This window comes from Salvelinus alpinus, chromosome 6, assembly GCF_045679555.1.
Source record: "Salvelinus alpinus chromosome 6, SLU_Salpinus.1, whole genome shotgun sequence".
NCBI classification, from domain to species: domain Eukaryota; kingdom Metazoa; phylum Chordata; class Actinopteri; order Salmoniformes; family Salmonidae; genus Salvelinus; species Salvelinus alpinus.
In genome coordinates, this window is record NC_092091.1 from 45,348,885 (window position 1) to 45,364,993 (window position 16,109).

Sequence of the window (16,109 nt, forward strand, 5' to 3'; positions counted from 1 at the left end):
GTTTGTGTCGAATTTTAAATCGGCTTTTTAGGGCGAAGTAAACAGAAGTAACTGTTTACTTCTTCAGAAGTAAACAGCGGCTGTCGCGGCTTTTGAGAGTCATGATGGCTTGCAGTGATGACGCAAAAAATTAATGCATTCAGTTGTACAATTGACTAGGTATCCCCCCTCACCCTGTCCCTGTCCCTTTCTTATTTTTAAACTGCGAGAGAAGCGCTACACCTGGTGGAGCGAGGCTGTATGTCACAGAATGAGTTGCTCTATGCGTGCTATACGTTACGTCGTGACACGTCACAATTTAACGTACAGCGTCGGAGGCAGGGGCGAAAATCTGATATCAACTTTGGAGGGGACAATTACATGACATTTTCTCAAGATCAATTCCTGAGGGGGACACCAAAAGTAGTGCTGTAACACATAGCCTACGTTGTAATATGTTAAATGTATATTGAGAAACCATAATTACTACTGCTGGATAATTGATAGGTAGTTAACTGAAGGGTTGTCCCAACTTGTTCAAATGTTTAAATCATTATAATACTAATAATAGTTATAGCAGTGTTCCTTATCAGTCCAGTATGTATGCAGGTATGTGTATTTACAACCAGCAACACCAAGAAAGGCCAGTAGGTGGCAATGGTACTGTACACTGTATGGGTGCAGTTTTCATAAATACAATGAACATGGTGCAATCTCATCTAAAATAATCTCCATTGAGAACCATCGCAAAGTTGGTCTCTGTATTGAATTGACCTTTTTATTTGACTTTTTCTGATACATTTATATAGTCATTAAATATGTGCCACTGGCCTGCATGTACTACAATAGCTTTACAAGAACAAAAAGCTCAAAATAAGTACAGTTCTAAAAGCGAAAGATCTACTTCAATGAATAACCCAAATAAATCAACCAAAATATTCTTCAAAAATACTTATTTATTGTTCAGTCAGTGTCTCAACTCTTCAAACAGCAGCTATGGAGAAGTATGTCACACAAAGTATGTCATTTTAAATAAAATAACATAAAATAAATAATTAGTAAGTGTACTGTCATGTACTAAAAACTGAAAACTACTGAACAAAAATATCATACTATACACCAGGGGTTCTCAAACAGGGGTACGTGGACCCCTAGGGGTCCCTGGTGTAATTGGAAGGGGTCCGTGAAATAAAATATTCATATTCAGCACCACAAGGATTCCAGTAACTTTACATATAATATGGAGGGGGTGGAGGTCCCTGAGGACCGCCTTGCCTCAAAATATGCAGGGGTTCCAGTACCCAAAAAAGGTTGAGAACCACTGCTATACACACTACTGAACAAAAGAACCGAACATATGCGTGTTTCAATGGATCCAACAAATTGCTGGCAGATATTTTCGCTCTTGAGACTGTCCAGCCTGTCTTTATGTACATTACAGACAACTGCGCCGTTCAGTCTCTCTTGGCCCATGCTAGCCCGTAGCCAAGTCTTTAACCTGTGGAGTGCACTGAAACTCCTCTCAGCCTCAGAAGACACTGGCACCACAATCAAAATTCTGATCAGCACCTCAACTTGGTCAAACAACCCCTGCACCTCCACTGGAAGTCTCCTGGGGACCTCTGCTGCCTCTCCACTGCTGCTACAGGGGTATTTGTTGCGAAAGAGAGGCAACTGCACTGAAAGAGAATCTATGTTCATCTCGGGGTACTGATCTAGAGACTCATCCAACTCCCTCGTGAGAAGCGCTCTTTCCAACTTTTGCAGGACGTTTAGACTGTCCTGGTCAAAACGGTCACCAAACTGAACCTCCACACCATCCAACACTTGGTGCCCTATAGTGAACCACTGCTTTGCCAGCAAATTGTCTTGAGTGTGTCTCAATGGATTCAATGGAGTCAATCAATGTTGTTGCTTTCTCATACAGTCAAAGGTAGCTTTCATCATTTCTCTTGCCCCTAAGAGATGACCGCACACACTCGACTGCAGCCTGCATACCAGAGACAGTCTGGGTTTTCTTCTGCAGTGAAATGTTTAGGCATTCAAGCTCTCCAAGAACAGCAGAGGCAAGTGTGAGGCCCAACACAGGCTTACCTTTGCTGAAGTGCTCAAATAAGCCACTGGCAGTTGAAGCTGTTTTGGATTCAGTTTTTGACATCTCCTCTAGGCTGCTTAGTACCTGCTCATACTGCCCTAGCACAGGTCTAATAGCAGTATTCTGCACAGCCCACCTTGTTGGACATAGGGGTTTCAGGGTGGTCAGATGTGTATCTCCGGACGTGGCAATTGATTCAAACATGCTCTTAAACTTTCCTGACTGGCCATAGAGGACACCTAACTGATGGACCCAAGAAAGGGAATCCCGGATCAGTGGGGAGGCTGAGCAGCCAGCCTGTGTAATCAGATTCACACAGTGTGCTCCACAATGCACATAGAGGGCTAATGGCTGCTGCCTCCTCACAATTGCCCGTGCACCTGTGTATTTCCTGCCATGTTTGCGGCACCATCGTAACTCTGCCCACTTAAGCCAGACATGGGCAAATTGAGCCTCAACAACACATCAGTTGCCACTTTCGCAATGCCCTCGCCTGTTGTCTCCGACACTCTGTATAGCCCAATAAACTCCTCGTGAGGGACAAGGTCGTGGTCAACATAACGCAGGCAGAGACTCTCCTGTTCAGCACCAGAGACATCTTGAGTACCATCAACAATTACTGAAATTTGTACATTTGGAAGAGACCTAATCTCAGCTGCAATGCCTTGAATGACTGTATTGGCCATGATGTTCAGAATTTCATTCTGCGCTTTGGGGCTTGTGTACATTGTGGTACGCTCTGTAAACCACTTCAGTAAAATGGGATCATCCTCTTCTGCCCTAACTTTCAAAAGCTGGTATAAATTCCCACTGTCATCCGTGTGGCCTCTAAAGGCGTGTCCCTGTCTTAATACATGCCGCACCGAACTAACAATTTTCATCAAGCAATGCCTTGCATCCTCCTGCTGTTTACCCCACGCGCTGGATAACTGGACACTGATTGGATTTAGCTGGTGTGCTGTTACTGTTACAAAGTGGCGGTGGGTTTGGCAGTTTTGATGTGCTGTGAATTTTTCAATGGCTTTTCTCCACTTCCTAAATCCTGCACTAATGAAGGCAGCATCTGCCCTTTGGCCAAACGATGGCTGGCTTGAAAACTCTTGGCTACAGTGAAAACACAACACTCCTTTTATTGATGGATTATAATGTAGCCAGGGGAAATCGCGAAACCATCTCTCTTGAAACGTCAACCCTCTGTTGGCAAGAGTTTGCGGTTCTATAAATTGTGGGTGTGGCTGATTTGGTTTTGTGCCATTACTGAGGTAACTGGACAATGCTGTGCCACTGTCCCCTATACTGGTGCTGCTGGCAACAAGGTTGACACCTGGTCCTGCCGTGGATGTGACACTGTCCTCTGAAGTTTCTCTTCCTGGCTCTTTCCCTTTCACCGCCCTCACTGACTCAGTCTGTCTCCTAGAAAATAAATCAAGTGTTTGCCATACTCCTAACTACCGGTACCCAAAACTACACAATTAATCACAACAGCAATACCATTGCCTTGAACAAATCTTAGTTCAGTCACCAGTTTAAGTTGAGAGTGGGGGTATCCATGCATGATGGACGCATCTCCCTGTCAGGAATTGCCATACAACTGTTGCCCTTAGTTTGAAGATGTAGCTATCATACTCTAATTCCACTGATTTCAAAACTTGATCCTCCAGAAAGTAGAGAGCAACAATTATGCAGCTCCACTACACAATGCATTAAAAAAAGCTGTGTTCGACAGGATTACCAACACAGACTGACGAGCTCAAATAGACAGAAAAAAGCCTTCTATATGGCAGACCAATGCGAACTCATCTCTCGACATGTCCAGCCCACTCATTATCTCAGCCAATCATGGCTAGTGGGAAGGTTGCTGACTTTTTCTGTGGCTTAACCAACAAGGCTCTTAATTTAACAAGTTTATTCATATTTACTGATGGCATACAAGTTTGTTACTAAGGCACATGAAAGTTCACATGTTCGAGGAAGCATTTCTGCCAAAAAACATTTTGATTTAAAAAAATGGAATGGACTGGACTGTCATTTCTCTTTGCTTATTTGAGCTGTTCTTGCCATAATATGGACTTGGTCTTTTACCAAATAGAGCTATCTTCTGTATACCACCCCTACCTTGTCACAACACAACTGATTGGCTCAAACGCATTGGGAAGGAAAGAAATTCAAAAAAATACCTTTTAACAAGGCACACCTGTTAATTGAAATGCATTCCAGGTGACTACGTCATGAAGCTGGTTGAGAGAATGCCAAGAGTGTGCAAAGCTGTCAAGGCAAGGTGGCTACTTTGAAGAATTTCAAATATAACATCTATTTTGATTTGTTTAACACTTTTTGGGTTACTACATTATTCCATGTGTTATTTCATTGTTTTTATGTCTTCACTATTATCTCAAATGTAGAAAATAGTAAAAATAAAGAAAACTTTTGAAGGAGTAGGTGTGTCCAAACTTTTGACTGGTACTGTATATCAGGTAAAATAGGGGAAACACTTCAGTTGAGAAACCTTTGTAGCACCTACAAAAGCTATACATAACACCTGAGATAGGCAATCGTTGACGTTCATAAACATCACAGAGAGCACTTGGTTGAACCTCTACTGACTATCAGACAGTCTCCCCTCAACTGTAGTGTCCCCCCTATTTAACCAGAGACCTGTTATGTACTTTGTTTCCTTTTAAACAGGAAGAGTCCTGTCCTGTCTCCCAGTATTAGGAGGACGCTGAAGCTGGTGCATCACAAAGAGGCTGGCTGTGGAGGGTGCAGTCTGTTAACCCCCTGGGTCAGACCCTGGGTATTACTGGGCCACGGTAGGAGTTCTGGGTGATGGAGCCTTTATCTGTTGCTTCACAACACCCGAACCAGCAGAATGGATGAGCTCGCAGAAGCCTCTTGGGATTTCACCTGAGTGGGAGGAAGAGACAAAAGGAGGAAGGGTCAGCATACTTATATTTCATGTTACTATGTAATGTCATGACTTATGTTATCCTGAGTCATTGCGCTATCTGAAATAAGACAATGAAAACCCTCCATTAAAGATTTTTAACTAAAATTACCAAAATAATTCACATACTTATTTATTTCCTAACCAGTGTAATATTAATACACTCATACTTAGACACTAGCAAATTAAAGTAGGGTCACTTAAATCTGCTGATGGTAGGCCTACAACAAGTATGATCCAATAAGGAGGTGTTAGAAGATCTTTTATGTACAATGGTATTACAAAACTAAGTGAAAGTGTCAGAGAGGATCATGTACTGCTATTTAATGCCATTAGGGGGCGTTCTACTCTACTGTTAAAGGATGGTGGTAGAGGTCTTCGCGGGTTCCGAAATGGACCTGGGGCTTTCCCACCCGGACTCGTCAATGTTTTTTGTTTTTTTAAATATAGAGACCCGTTCCAAACGGACCCGAGGACAACTACACCCGTTCCGTATATAGATCTGGTCGGATCCAGACTCGATCTGATCCGAGTGAGGGAAGTAGGATAAATGTATTTAAGTTACTTTACTAACCAGAACTGATAATGCGCAACAGGAGGGAGAGAGGGGCCGCTCTAGCAGGCAGGGAGGGGCTGTACTGTGAGCGAGTGACACGGAGAGGAGGGAGCGAGAGATGCGAGACAGCAACCAACCAAGCCGACTTACGCTATAGTAGACTAATAATTGCCATAGGTAGGTTATTTATCATAAAATATGATTACGTAGTACCTGTTTTGACTACACCAAACCGCGAGAAGCTAGTTAAACTAGCTAATGTTAGCTAGCTGGGCTAACAGGCTGCAGTGCACGCACTTTCTAATCGTACAGTTACAAATAACAACAGCTCCATTCAGAATATTAAGTAGACCCTACCTGTTGGCTCTTGGTCATTGCAGCCCATCCTTCTCCTTTAACCTTAAATTCTGTCATTGTAATTCCATCTTCCATTGATTATATATCTCCTAACTTTTGCCACACACGGAGTGAGCTCTATGACTGTAGCCTATTGCCGCTTTGATGACTCATGATTGGCCAACAACAAGCTACACGCTCCACTCTCGTGAAAAGCAAGAGCAGCAGCATACATTTAAAAAATCTCTCTCTCTCTCTACTGCAGCAGTCGAGTTCAGATCTCTATGGCTCATTCCGGACAAGTCAGTTAAAATTACCCATACCCGAGACCCGTGACAATCCTAACAAATCCGACCCCGACCCGTGACATTATTTAGAATTCTGGATCTGGACCCGCTCGGGTCCCAGATCAGGTCTCGGGTATTCGGGTACAGGTGGATCCATGAAGACCTCTAGATGGTGGTTAAAGGCAGGGTGGATTACAGGAAGCTGATACAGGCACACTGACAGGCACGGAAAGCCAGGAAGCAGTACCTTTACCAACCCAGGGACAGGAGGAAGAGGACGAAGAGGAGCAGGAAGGGGGGGAGAAGTGAGGCCAAGGGAGGACATTCTCTGCTTGTTCTCCTGGAATAACTCAAGGTAGAGCAAGAGGGAGCGAGACAGAGGTAGATAGAGTGCAGGTGAGGTGAGAGAGGAGGGCGGGTGAGATAGAAAAAGAGAGCAGACGGAATACCTAACAGTGATTTTTCTAAAGACTGCATAAGATAGAAATAAGTAAAATAACAGCCTTATAGAGGGTATGAGAAGAAAGAAATAAGCCAGACCCTGTAAAAAAAAAAGTGAGCTCACCTCTAAATTTGTCCGTGCCTTCTTCAAGACATCCTTTGTTGTCGACACTGTAAACAACCAGAAACAAAACAGTTATGATTCATCTGTGACTGTCACCCATCACTCCAGCACATACACATGCAAACACAAACGCCACACTGTCATGTCACTGAGCCATTACAGAGTCTGCGCTGACGGGGGCAGAGGATGGTGAAGGACATTCAATTATGAAGAGACAGAGAAAGAAAGAGTTAGAGAGAGATGAGTCGGTTCACGACAGAGGGAGAAGGCAGTGGAAGAGAAAGAAAGAGGGAAAAAAGTGTGTGTGTGAGAGAGAGAGAGAGGAATGAGGGGGGAGAAATGATGAACAAAGGAATGAACAAACAGTAAGATACATGACTGTGCATATGAGGCGGACAATATGAAAGGAATAGGATAAGACAGGAGAGGGGGAGAGACAGAAGAAAACAGAGGAGGGGAGGGGAGAGGTAAAGTGGTGAATAGTGGGTGGAAGAGAGGACACGAGTAACTGAGACGAGAGTAGTGAGAGTCACTTACGTTGGCTGACGATGAAGTGTTCCATGCTGTCTTTGGTGCGGTTAGAGCTCTTCAGTGTCTCCATGGCGTCCCTTAGAGCCTCCTCCTGCTGTGAGACCCGCTGACGGAGCGTGTGGACCTCATCCTTTAGAGACAGCTCCTAGACACACAGAGATAGTCAAAAAACACACCGTCACATTTCAAACATCTACACACACCTGTAAAGAGCAGTGAGGTTACACTGATTCCTGGAGTGACGGGACAAATGTATTAACAAAGTCACCACTAAAGCACACAAACTCTAATCAATGATCAGTAACTTCACACACATAACACGCTAACAGCGAAAGCAAATCCCCTTAACGTAACCCTTACAAACAAACATAAAGAGTGAACATTGTCTCTGTATGTCATGCATATGAAGGCATTATGAATGCTTTATGAATACTTTATAAAGAGTATGTGTTTCTGACCTTGGTGCTCTGAGGGTACCCCTCACAACTGGGCAGGGCTGCCCTCCAGAACATTCTGAGCAAGGAGTTGGCTTCCTCAAGGATCTGCCGCAGGGTCTTAGTGCTAGTCAGCAGTCTACTCGCCAAGCCAGGGTGCGCAGCCTGACACACAGAGAAAGATACATGCACAGAGACAGTTTGACTAAACAAATCTAACTAAAACACAGGATAACAATACAAAAGTGTGACATATTTTCAGTTCAACTAGCTATACTGTATACAGTAATACTGAGATGACGCATGGGTTTATTGAATTTAAACCAATGATCTAAAAGTTACTCTCGGGATCATTAACTCCTCTGTAAAATGTCTGCTGCTCCTCTAACCTCTAAATGACCCCTGACCTCTCACCTTATCCAGGCTGAGCTCCAGCAGGGCATGGTTGGCAGTGGCCTGGAGGGCAGTCTCCATGTTGCCGATGAGGACGTGTCCCTCCAGGATCTGCTGCTGTAGGGCATGGAAGTCATCAACATGCCCCACAGCGTGGCGGCCATTACGGTTTGTAAAAGAGCCGTCTGGGGCTTGGCCCTCCAGAGAAGAGTCAGCCTCCTGGGGTTCCAGTGTGGGGGAGAGAGGGGAAGCAGGGCTCAAGAGTCCAGTCTCTCGGACACGGGGAGAGAGAGCCGGGTCTGTGAGGAGGAGAGGAAGAGTGGAGAATCAGTGTTAGTTGGGGTAAATCTCAAATGGCATGGTGCCCTATTCCTTATTTAGTGCACTACTTAGGCTCTGGGCAAAAGTAGTGCACTGTATAGGCGGGAATAGGGTGAAATTTCGTACACTTAGTTAAGTGCCAATAAATGTGGTAGAATATGTGGTAACAATGGTAACCGTGTCCCAGAATGCATGCAGCGTAGCACTCCCTCGCTCTCACCGTGGAAGAGCTGTCTCCTCGCTCCAGGAGGGCATGTCGCAGAGGTCAACTGCTGCCCCAGCGGAACATGCAGGTCCCTGGGGTCAAAGGGCGCAGACTCCCCTGAGTGTGACCCCTCACCTGTATGTGTATTCTTGGGGACGCCACACACTCTGTGGTACATCTGGAGCTTATACTGTAGAGAGTGGATAAGGCCACAGCTCTCACACACCTGCTGCTCAAAGACATTCACCTCGTGCTGCAACCTGGGGACGCACACATAGCACAGTTATAAACACACACACACACACACACACACACACACACCCCTCCTACCTTTTGATGGCCTCCTGGTCGTTCTGCCTGTCCTGTTTCAGCTGGGTGATCTCCAGGGTCTGAGCCTGTGTCTGCTTCTGCAGCTTCCTGCCCTGCTCCGCCCACCGCTCGGTCTCTAACTCTGCCTCCTTTACACGGGCACGCCCCAACAGCAACGCCTCCCGCAGCTGTTCCGCCTCCTTACTGCTGTCTAGGGGGAGGGTACAGAGGAACTCAGATACTAAGACAGAAATTACAAGAAATAATATGGTCTAATGAGGCATAACACTCAATGGTTATCATTCTTCTCTCATTGAGGGGACTCGATAAATGTTGACATTTTTGGGGGAAAAGTTTTATTGTTGCATTTCCTTTAAAAACAGCTAGTTTTTTGTACGTCATTTTATACACATAAAAACGGCATAAAAGCATAAAACACGGCATTTGAATATTACATTTAAATTTGTTAAAAAGTACATGTTGCTTATTTAAAAACAATAGAAACAACCATGAATAAAAGTACTTCATCTTGTGAAAACATCCAATTCTGTAAAAGCCATTTAAAATGTGTACAAATGATTTAACAAGGTAGACATTTTTAAGACATGAAAACATGTTAAAAAGTCACTTTGTTAAAAGGCTGTCTTCGGTCCTTTGTACAGGAACGGGGTGAGTCCTTATCAAACTCGCCTCCTCCTGCTCCTCCGAATCAATTACCGTCCCATCCGTCGGGGCCCAGAGGAGATCCCTCCTCCAGGCGCCGCAGCGCTGTCAGGCCGTGGCCGCCGGAACCTGGGGACTCGATTAATGCCCCGGTTGAACTGGGTTAACATTGACTGCATTCGTGAATCACACTCTCATAAAATACACATAATGTACCTTCAGAGGTAAACATAATGTATAATCTCACATGGTACTGTTCGGTACCTTTTTAGGGTACATGTGCAGATACTGGAAATCTAGTATAACGGTACATATTTTGAATATAAAGGTACAATCATCACGCTCTGAAAAACCATGCCCATCATTATCCTATTTCCCAGCATGCTCTATTGCAGGTTGATTTTTAAAATAGTTTGTGTGTTTTGCATGGATATTGATTGATTGATTGATTGATGTTATGCTACACAAAGATAAATAAACATTTCTAAACGAATCCAATGTGTTAGTAGATGGACTTATTGCACCCGTTACTGAGATGGTTGTTCCCGTTTAGTTAGTCTAATCTAAACTCAGCAAAAAGGAAAGAAAACGTCCCTTTTTCAGGACCCTGTCTTTCAAAGATAATTCGTAAAAATCCAAATAACTTCACAGATCTTCATTGTAAATGGTTTAAACACTGTTTCCCATGCTTGTTCAATGAACTAGAAACAATTAATGAACATGCACCTGTGGACACGTTAAGCTTACAGACGGTAGGCAATTAAGGTCACAGATATGAAAATTTAGGACACTAAAGAGGCCTTTCTACTGACTCTGAAAAACACCAAAAGAAAGATGCCCAGGGTACCTTCTCATCTGCATGCTGCAAAGAGGCATGAGGACTGCAGATGTGGCCAGAGCAATAAATTGCAATGTCCATACTGTGAGACGCCTAAGACAGTGCTACAGGGAGACAGGATGATCAGCTGATCGTCCTCGCAGTGGCAGACCACATGTAACAACACCTGCACAGGATTGGTACATCCGAACATCACAACTGCGGGACAGGTACAAGATGGCAACAACAACTGCCCGAGTTACACCAGGAACGCACAATCCCTCCATCAGTGCTCAGACTGTCCGCAATAGGCTGAGAGAGACTGGACTGAGCGCTTGTAGGCCTGTTGTAAGGCATGTCCTCACCAGACATCCCCGGCAACAACGTTGCCTATGGGCACAATCCCACCGTCGCTGGACCAGACAGGACTTGCAAAAAGTGCTCTTCACTGAAGAGTCACGGTTTTGTCTCACCGGGGGTGATGGTTGGATTCGCGTTTATCGTCGAAGGAATGAGCATTACACTTGAGGCCTGTACTCTGGAGCGGGATCGATTTGGAGGTGGAGGGTCCGTCATGGTCTGGGGCGGTGTGTCACAGCATCATCGGACTGAGCTTGTTGCCATTGCAGGCAATCTCAGCGCTGTGCGCTACAGGGAAGACATCCTGCTCCCTCATGTGGTACCCTTCCTGCAGGCTCATCCTGACATGACCCTCTAGCATGACAATGCCACCAGCCATACTGCTCGTTCTGTGCATGATCTCCTGCAAGACAGGAATGTCAGTGTTGAGCCCGGATCTCAGTCCCATTGAGCACGTCTGGGACCTGTTGGATCGGAGGGTGAGGGCTAGGGCCATTCCCCCCAGAAATGTCAGGGAACTTGCAGGTGCCTTGGTGGAAGAGTGGGGTAACATCTCACAGCAAGAACTGGCAAATCTGGTGCAGTCCATGAGGAGATGCACTGCAGAACTTAATGCAGCTGGTGACTGTTACTTTTGATTTTGACCCCCCTTTGTTCAGGGACACATTATTCCATTTCTGTTAGTCACATGTCTGTGGAACCTGTTCAGTTTATGTCTCAGTTGTTGAATCTTATGTTCATACAAATATTTACGCATGTTAAATTTGCTGAAAATAAAAGCAATTGACAGTGAGAGGATGTTTCTTTTTTTACTGAGTTTATAATTTTTTCCCAACCTTGTCAGTCATTCTAAATACAGGTTACAGATGATTTAAAGTTCCAATTCTTCTAACTGGCTGGATTCCAATAGGAATTACATATGTGGAAAGCCATCATAATGTGACTTGGCCAATGTGGCCTGCAAACCAGGATTTCCAGACCACACTGTGTTGGGATAAACATAGGCTGTCAAAGGCCTTATGATATATATTGGTGAAGTCTACAAGACTAAAAGTACCCTAAACAGGCAAATGTGTACCTTTTCAAAATGTACACATTTCTAATTGTACTATTTTGTACCCTAAGGTACACTCAAATCCAATCAAATTTTATTTGTCACGAGCCGTGAAATGAAACAATGCAGTTCAAGAAATAGAGTTAAGAAAACATTTACTAAATAAACTAAAGTAAACAAAATGTAAAAGTTATACAATATAATAACAAGAACGAGGCTATATACAGGTGGTACCGGTACCGAGTCAATGTGCGGGGGTACAGGTTAGTCGAGGTAATTTGTACATGTAGGTAGGGGTAAAGTGACTACGCATAGATAACAAACAGCAAGTAGCAGCAGTGTAAGAACAAAGGGGAGGGGGGTCAATGTAAATAATCCAGGTGGCCATTTGATTAATTGTTCAGCAGTCTTATGGCATGGAGATAGAAGCTGTTAATGAGCCTTTTGGACCTAGACTTGGCATTCTGGTACCACTTGCTATGTGATAGCAGAGAGAACACTCTATCACTTGGGTGACTGGAGTCTTTTTGGGCCTTCTTCTGAAGCTTTAAAAGCTTCTGATAGGCGAATTAACATCATTTGTGTATATTGGAGGTGTACCTGTGGATGTATTTCAAGGCCTACCTTCCAACTCAGTGCCTCTTTGCTTGACACTCATGGGAAAATCAAAAGAAATCAGCCAAGACCTCAGAAAATACATTTGTAGACCTCAACAAGTCTGGTTCATCCTTGGGAGCAATTTCCAAATGCCAGAAGGTACCACGTTCATCTGTACAAACAATAGTAGGCAAGTATAAACACCATGGGACCACGCAGCCGTCATACCGCTCAGGAAGGGGACGTGTTCTGTCTCCTAGAGACTAGAGATGAACGTACTTTGGTGCGAAAAGCGCAAATCAATCCCAGAACAACAGCAAAGGACCTTGTGAAGATGCTGGAGGAAACGGGTACAAAAGTATCTATATCCACAGTAAAATTAATCCTATATCGACATAACCTGAAAGGCCGCTCAGCAAGGAAGAAGCCACTGCTCCAAAACCACCATAAAAAAAGCCAGACAATGGTTTGCAACTACACATGGGGACAAAGATCGTACTTTTTGGAGAAATGTCCTCTGGTCTGATGAAACAAAAATAGAACTGCTTGGCCATAATGACCATCATTATGTTTGGAGGAAAAAGGGGGAGGCTTGCAAGCCGAAGAACAGCATCCCAACCGTGAAGCACGGGGGTGGCAGCATCATGTTGTGGGGGTGCTTTGCTGCAGGAGGGATTGGTGCACTTTAAAATAGATGGCATCACGAGGTAGGGAAATTATGTGGATATATTGAAGCAACATCTCAAGACATCAGTCAGGAAGTTAAAGCTTGGTCACAAATGGGTCTTCCAAATGGACATTGACCCCAAGCATACTTCCAAAGATGTGGCAGAATGGCTTAAGGAAAACAAAGTCAAGGTGTGGCAATTACAAAGCCCTGACCTCAATCCTATAGAAAATTTGTGGGCAGAACTGAAAAAGCGTGTGTGAGCAAGGAGGCCTACAAACCTGACTCAGTTACACCAGCTCTGTCAGGAGTAATGGGCCAAAATTCACCCAACTTATTGTGGGAAGCTTGTGGAAGGCTACCCAAAACGTTTGACCCAAGTTAAACAATTTAAAGGCAATGCTAACAAATACTAATTGAGTGTATGTAACTCTGACTCACTGGGAATGTGATGAAATAAATAAAAGCTGAAATAAATAATTCTCTCTACTATTATTCTGACATTTCACATTCTTAAAATAAAGTGGTGATCCTAACTGACCTAAGACATGGAATTTTTAATAGGATTAAATGTCAGGAATTGTGAAAAACAGTTTAAAATGTATTTGGCTAAGGTGTATGTAAACTTCCGTCTTCAACTGTAGGTGTTCCTTTTGTCCAGGTGGGAAAGGGCAGTGTGGAGTGCGATTGAGATTGCGTCATGCGAATTGGAGTGGGTCTAGGGTTTCCGGGATGATGGTGTTGATGTGAGCCATGAACAGCCTTTCAAAGCACGTCATGGCTGTTGACGTCAGTGTTACTGGCCGGTAGTCATTTAGGCAGGTTACCTTCACTTTCTTGGGCACAGGGACTATGGTGGTCTGCTTGAAACATGTATTATAGACTTGGTCAGCGAGAGGTTGAAAATGTCAGTGAAGACACTTGCTAGTTGGCCCTCGCATGATCTGAGTACATGTCCTGGTAATCCGTCTTGCCCCGCGGCCTTGTGAATGCTCACCTGTTTAAAGGTCTTCCTCACATCGGCTATGGTGAGCGTGATCACACAGTCGTCCGGAACAGCTGGTGCTCTCATGCATGCTTCAGTGTTGCTTGCCTCGAAGCGAGCATGATAGGCATTTAGCTCATCTGGTAGGCTCACGTCACTGGGCAGTTCGCAGCTGGGTTTCCCTTTGTAGTCCATAATGGTGTACAAGCCCTAACACAACCGACAAGCGTCAGAGCCGGTGTTGTAGGATTCAATATTAGTCCTGTATTGACGCTTTGCCTGTTTAATGGTTCGTCTGAGAGCATAGCGGGATTTCTTAAAAACTCCAGCCTTTAGCTCGGTGCGTATGTTGCCTCTAATCCATGGCTTCTAGTTGGGATATGTACGTACGGTCACTGTGGGGACGAAGTCGTCGATGCACTTGTTGATGAAGCCGGTGACTGAGATGGTATACTCCTCAATGCCATTGGATGAATCCCGGAACATATTCCATTTTGTGCTAGCAAAACAGTCCTGTAGCGTAGCATCTGCGTCATCTGACCACTTCCATATTGAGCAAGTCACTGGTATTTCCTGCTTTAGTTTTTGTTTGTAAGCAGGAATCAGGAGGTTAGAATTATGGTCAGATTTGCCAAATGGAGGGCGAGGGAGAGCTTTGTATGCGTCTCTGTTTGTGGAGTAAAGGTGGTCTATTAATAGTATTATTAATAAAAACTATTAATTACACAGACTGGTGTTTTGCGGGTACTATTTAATGAAGCTGCCAGTTGAGGACTTGTGAGGCGTCTGTTTCTCAAACTAGACACTCTAATGTACTTGTCCTCTTGCTCAGTTGTGCACCGGGGCCGCCCACTCCTCTTTCTATTCTAGTTAGAGACTGTTTGCACTGTTCGGTGAAGGGAGTAGTATACAGCGTTGGTCGAGATCTTCAGTTTCTTAGCAATTCCTCGCATGGAATAGCCTTCATTTCTCAGAACAAGAATAGACTGACGAGTTTCAGAAGAAAGTACTTTGTTTCTGGCCATTTTGAGCCTGTAATCGAACCCACAAATGCTGATGCTCCAGATACTCAACTAGTCTAAAGAAGGCCAGTTTTATTGTTTCTTTAATCAGAACAACAGTTTTCAGCTGTGCTAAGATATTTGCAAAAGGGTTTTCTAATGAACAATTAGCCTTTTAAAATGCTAAACTTGGATTAGCTAAAACAACATGCCATTGGAACACAGGAGTGATGGTTGTTGATAATGGGCCTCTGTATGCCTATGTAGATATTCCATTAAAAATCAGCCATTTACAGCTGCAATAGTCATTTACAACATTAACAATGTCGACACCGTATTTCTGATCAATTTGATGTTATTTTAATGGATGAAAAAACGGCTTTTCTTTTAAAAACAAGGACATTTCTTTGTGACCCCAAACTTTTGTGTATTAGGAGTATATTAGGGAGTAATGAGAGTACTAGGAGCCGGGCGGTTAGTTACCTCTGCTGGCCTGTTGGAGTCGGGCCTGCAGGCTGAGGTTCTCCTCTTTCAGAGCTCTGATCTCACTGGAAAGCTGGCTGACAGAGTCCAAGCCCTGGATGTAGATGTTGTTGGGGGCACCTGAGGAGGAAGAAGAAGAGGACTGGATGAGGACAGACAGTACATTTCACTAGTGACTGCAAAGTTGGATGTCTAAAATATATGGACATGGTCTGAGTAACGGTGGGTTGGTGGTCTAGTACCTTTGTCTCTGGCTTGGTTGACCAGTCTCTCCTCCAGCTGCTGTCGGAGGCGGTCATTGGTCTGGATGGAATCCTCCAGGCGTTGACGTAGACTCCTGATCTCCCTCAGCTGCTCCTTCAATAGGTCAGAACCTGCACCAAACCACACATCAAAATACTGGTTACATTTCACAACCTAAAAAATGTGTATAGAATATATAACACAATTATTTATTTAATAAGAGGGCATCCAAAAAACATATACATGAACACACACACAACTTTGTTTTTGTGAAATTTCAGGAC

General features: G+C 44.2%; 1 protein-coding gene across 4 annotated transcripts in view; it reads right to left on the bottom strand.

The window, feature by feature from the left end:
* Positions 1-726: 726 nt before the first annotated feature.
* LOC139577561 (myomegalin-like) overlaps positions 727-16,109 on the bottom strand; it is a 124,162-nt gene continuing 108,779 nt past the window's right edge. For 3 of the 4 annotated variants that reach the window (XM_071404644.1, XM_071404642.1, XM_071404640.1), the window contains 10 exons: positions 15,825-15,956; positions 15,583-15,702; positions 8,977-9,166; positions 8,662-8,906; positions 8,142-8,419; positions 7,752-7,892; positions 7,300-7,438; positions 6,763-6,809; positions 6,445-6,537; positions 727-4,978 (listed from right to left, as the gene is read on the bottom strand). In XM_071404644.1, coding sequence (XP_071260745.1) covers positions 4,922-4,978; positions 6,445-6,537; positions 6,763-6,809; positions 7,300-7,438; positions 7,752-7,892; positions 8,142-8,419; positions 8,662-8,906; positions 8,977-9,166; positions 15,583-15,702; positions 15,825-15,956 — 1,442 coding nt within the window. In that variant the 3' untranslated portion in view covers positions 727-4,921. The remainder of the gene's footprint in view (positions 4,979-6,444; positions 6,538-6,762; positions 6,810-7,299; positions 7,439-7,751; positions 7,893-8,141; positions 8,420-8,661; positions 8,907-8,976; positions 9,167-15,582; positions 15,703-15,824; positions 15,957-16,109) is intronic. The other variant, XM_071404641.1, reaches the window with a different exon arrangement.